The sequence below is a fragment of the Diaporthe amygdali genome (genome assembly GCF_026229845.1).
Source record: "Diaporthe amygdali strain CAA958 chromosome Unknown NODE_12_length_1037015_cov_66_201586, whole genome shotgun sequence".
NCBI classification, from domain to species: domain Eukaryota; kingdom Fungi; phylum Ascomycota; class Sordariomycetes; order Diaporthales; family Diaporthaceae; genus Diaporthe; species Diaporthe amygdali.
The window spans coordinates 1033333-1037015 of record NW_026517032.1 but is presented as its reverse complement, the minus strand read 5'-3'; the positions used below and the strand labels follow the sequence as shown (position 1 = coordinate 1037015).

Here is a 3683-nt window from a genome sequence, read left to right as displayed (position 1 = left end):
CCGCAGCGGTCTAAACTTTGCGGATGTTTTAAAAAAAAAAGTCCTTTACAAAAATTTTTGAAACTTTGTGGTCGTTGCCCGAATCTGCAGACCCCGCTGCTGCTGCCCCCCCCCCCCCCCCCGGACTGCAAAGAGTCCTCTGACACCCTAAGCTTTGATGCAGAGCCATGTCACTTGCAAGTGGAAGACTGGGCTGGCTGGCTGGCAGAGCTGCTACTGTGGGCATCGTAGGAATCCGGGGGGGCTTTACTGTGCACCTCCACAAGATCCTGCTTCGCGCCCGCAACTTGTGTCTACCAGGGGCTCGGAAAATGCGGTTGCACTCACACGCCCGCAGCCAGATGTCGAAGAGCGCCGACTGTACACGTCGACCTGTTGCCAGAAGCCGCTCTTTCACCTCGGAGATTCCTGTACCAACCGGACTTTCCCGACTTGTGGGCGTGGGCAGATTCGTGGTCATCGCCAGTCGACCGTAGTCACTACCAATGCAAGAACTGCAGCTACCCGTTGGACATGCTTGTTCCTGAGCACCGAAAGACAAAATCTTCGACTGCTCTCACAGTGACAGCGTGTTGTGTACCCTCAATTAGTCCAACGATTGAAACCTTCCCCTATGATTTGAGATGTCAACTGCATCTGGGAGACTTGCATGCCGAGGTTTAAAAATAAGTACAACTGCCACAGGTGTCTGTCTATCCCTCCTGGTATTCATCCCAGTGCCGTCAAATGGCCAGACAGATCTCCTCTGCTGGGTTTTGCACGGCTTGTTCGTCAGAGTGTGACATGTGTATCTTCGTCGGACCAAATGCAGGTGTTCTCAATTCTACGTACTGGACGCGCAGGTCATTATTCTGCATGCCACACACAGCGGAAGCTCTGCATCTTCCTCCGTTTGCATACTTCTATCCCGATGCATGATCCTGCCTGCTACAGCACATGATCATGATCGTGTCCGCGACTGAAGCGTCTCGGCGAATCACACAGGAGCTCTTTGCCGGTAAGGCAGTCATCCCTCCTGCCATGTGCGGATATCTCAGCCTCAAGAGCGGTCCCCATCGAGCAGGGCCACTTGAGCTCATAAGCCGCCTGGTATGAGCCAGGGAGAAGGATACATGTGTGGATCGTACCTTGGGGCATGCCACCAACCAGGCTAGCATGGTCTCGCTGAGCAATATCGGGAACAGGCTAGGACTAGACACGAGATGAGGGACACTTGAGCCATGTACCCACGCCCTGGGCACATTACGATTTCGAGGGGGAGCACAACGCAAGGGCAGGTACCCCTGGGCTTGGGACTTCTCAATGCACTGCGGTGGGGCCAAGTCCCGACCCACCTGGCCACCGTTGGAGCTCTCTTGACTGCCCATACTGTGGTAGCTGCAGAAGTGCGTCAAGTCCCGCCGCGCCCGGGTGATCGCACCTCTCCCCCACGACCGTAATCTTAAACCATGATCTGGCGCTGCCACGACCTGCAACCACACTTTTCCACAGCCTCCTGCAACCTGTATTTTCCGAGGCCCCCAACTGCGTTCCGCACCGCACAGGCAGGATCTCCCTCGAATCCTTCGACGCCCATAGGCACCAGCTTTGCTTGCCAGTCTTGGTCGTCGGCGGTCCACTAGCCTCCCACCTCAGTCAGATGCCATGCAGTTTCGAAGGTGCCGGAGCTAAGTGGCCAACCGACGTGATGACAGGTGACATAAACTTGAACAAGCGTGTCGCGCGACAGACATGGAGTAGACCCAAGGCACACTGTCACCGGCAGGCAATTCGGATCTAAGCAGCTCCAATTCCATGCGTCTGCAGCAACCAAATGATACTCATCGCTGAAACTACTGATAGAAACCTGAACGTCGTGCCATAGAGGAGGCGATTGGCCTGGGAGGAGGCGTGGATGGGCCTCGGCCTTGACACCTAACTTGTTCCCGAACTACAAACTCGAGTTCCACAAGGCTGGCGTACGAGGCAGGTATGCACGGGCGATCTGGAAATTGATTTGGAGGTGTAATGGACGGGCGTGATACTGTCATAGCTTCACGGAGCAGCCGTGGATTGTCGCAGACCAGACCATCTGGAGAGATCAAGCAGGGTGTGGGGAGTGATGTACCTCACATAAGACATGTGGTGGTGGGGTTCGGACCAGGGGCCCTCTGTATTGCTGCTCGCGCGTCCCACCCGTCACGCATATGCCCCGCTCTGGGGGGTTGTGTTGGAAACGGCGGGAGCTCCCTGCACACAGCTCAACCAATCAAAGCTGTAAACAAGCAGACTTCCGTCCCAAAAAGGAAACCTCTGTGAGTGATGAGTTCCTGGCGTCCGTCGCTGCACACAGGCCAGACAGGCTGAGGGATTAGAAGGAATCTCAGTGTAACCGGGGCGGCCATCTGATGAGTGATGGGCGTAATGAGATTTTTGTAAACTCAGCAAAGAGCAGTGCCATGCCTCTATCTTTGCTTAGAATTTTGCAATATTTCCAGCAAATCCTAGCCGTTGTTGAGACAAGGACACACATGAATGAAAAAGACAGAAACCAACCCGCAATGCCCTTGTGACTTCTTCATCAGCCAGCAGGTCAGCCTGCCATTCGATTCTGCTTTCCTTCCAACATGCAATTCTATTTTTCTTACATCATGGACCTTGTTGGACCTAATCAGAGAACACTTAATTCTCGCAGCCTTGTTCCAAGTATCTTGCGCTCCGATTGTGATTATACTGGGAGGGGTGCCTTCCACGATCAGACAAGCTCGGTCCGCCTCCCCATTGGCCACTACTGGAGAACTGCGAAGGGTTTCTCCTGCGGAAAGTGCCTGCCGGAGGCGACCATCCATATCCGTCAGGGGTTCTGTCCTGTCGGGCAGGTCTGATGTGAAATGCCTCGATTGGGGACGACCGTTGTGGCGGGCGCATGCTACGCGCAGACCCCCTGTGGATAGGTAACTGGCGCGCTGGCACACGCTGTGGCATAGGGACGTCGGGGATTTCGAACGCTGCACCATGTACCACGTCGTCCTGCTGTGTGGGAAGTCTTGATCTGGACTCCATCTGTCAACCACATCCTCGAATGCTCCGGCAGGAGGCTTGGGGGAGCAGGTAGCTACAAGATCGTGCAGCGTCAGGTAACTTCTACTCACATCTGCCTTCGTCCATAGCAAAACTGCCCTGCTTGGAGTATCAGACTGAGGATACCAAAGACGATGGTGACTGTGGTGTTGAGGTCCATTGCCCAGGGGCTGTTTGGGTCCTGCATGACAAGGACGGTGTCGTTGTAGGCCGCCGCTGGGTCGCTGGTCAATGGAGCCATGGATGCTGTATTCGTCAATTTTCGACGGCGGTCTGTTTTGGTGTAACGAGCCGTCATTCAAGTCCAAGGTTATACGTGGACAGGATGTAGTGAAGTGCAGGGCAGATGATTGCTTTGGCGGACCCGGATCGTAATTGAGCTTGAATGCGCATGTCACACCGCAGAATAGAATGAAGAGGATGTGTCCAGGGTTCGACTGTGTCTCTGCCACTGAATATGTACTCTCTTCAAACGAGGCCTTTCCGCAGCTTAAGAAATAGAAAATGGGAAAGAGAAAAGAAGCGCTCTGTTGTTTTATAGGACAAGAGAGACGATTAACAACTTGGGTCGGGGGGAAGTTAAGAAGGGGGGGCGTTTCGAGTGTGAGAGTGGGCAACGCTTG

General features: G+C 54.3%; 1 protein-coding gene across 1 annotated transcript; it reads right to left on the bottom strand.

Moving 5' to 3' along the window:
• Positions 1 to 722: 722 nt before the first annotated feature.
• J7T55_002024 (uncharacterized protein) lies at positions 723 to 3301 on the bottom strand (the record flags this gene model as incomplete). The annotated part of the gene is made up of 6 exons (XM_053142948.1): positions 723 to 851; positions 937 to 1185; positions 1335 to 1377; positions 1482 to 1618; positions 2628 to 3012; positions 3132 to 3301. The coding sequence occupies 6 exons, from the start codon at positions 3299 to 3301 to the stop codon at positions 723 to 725; spliced, it is 1113 nt and encodes a 370-aa protein (XP_052994476.1).
• Positions 3302 to 3683: the final 382 nt, after the last annotated feature.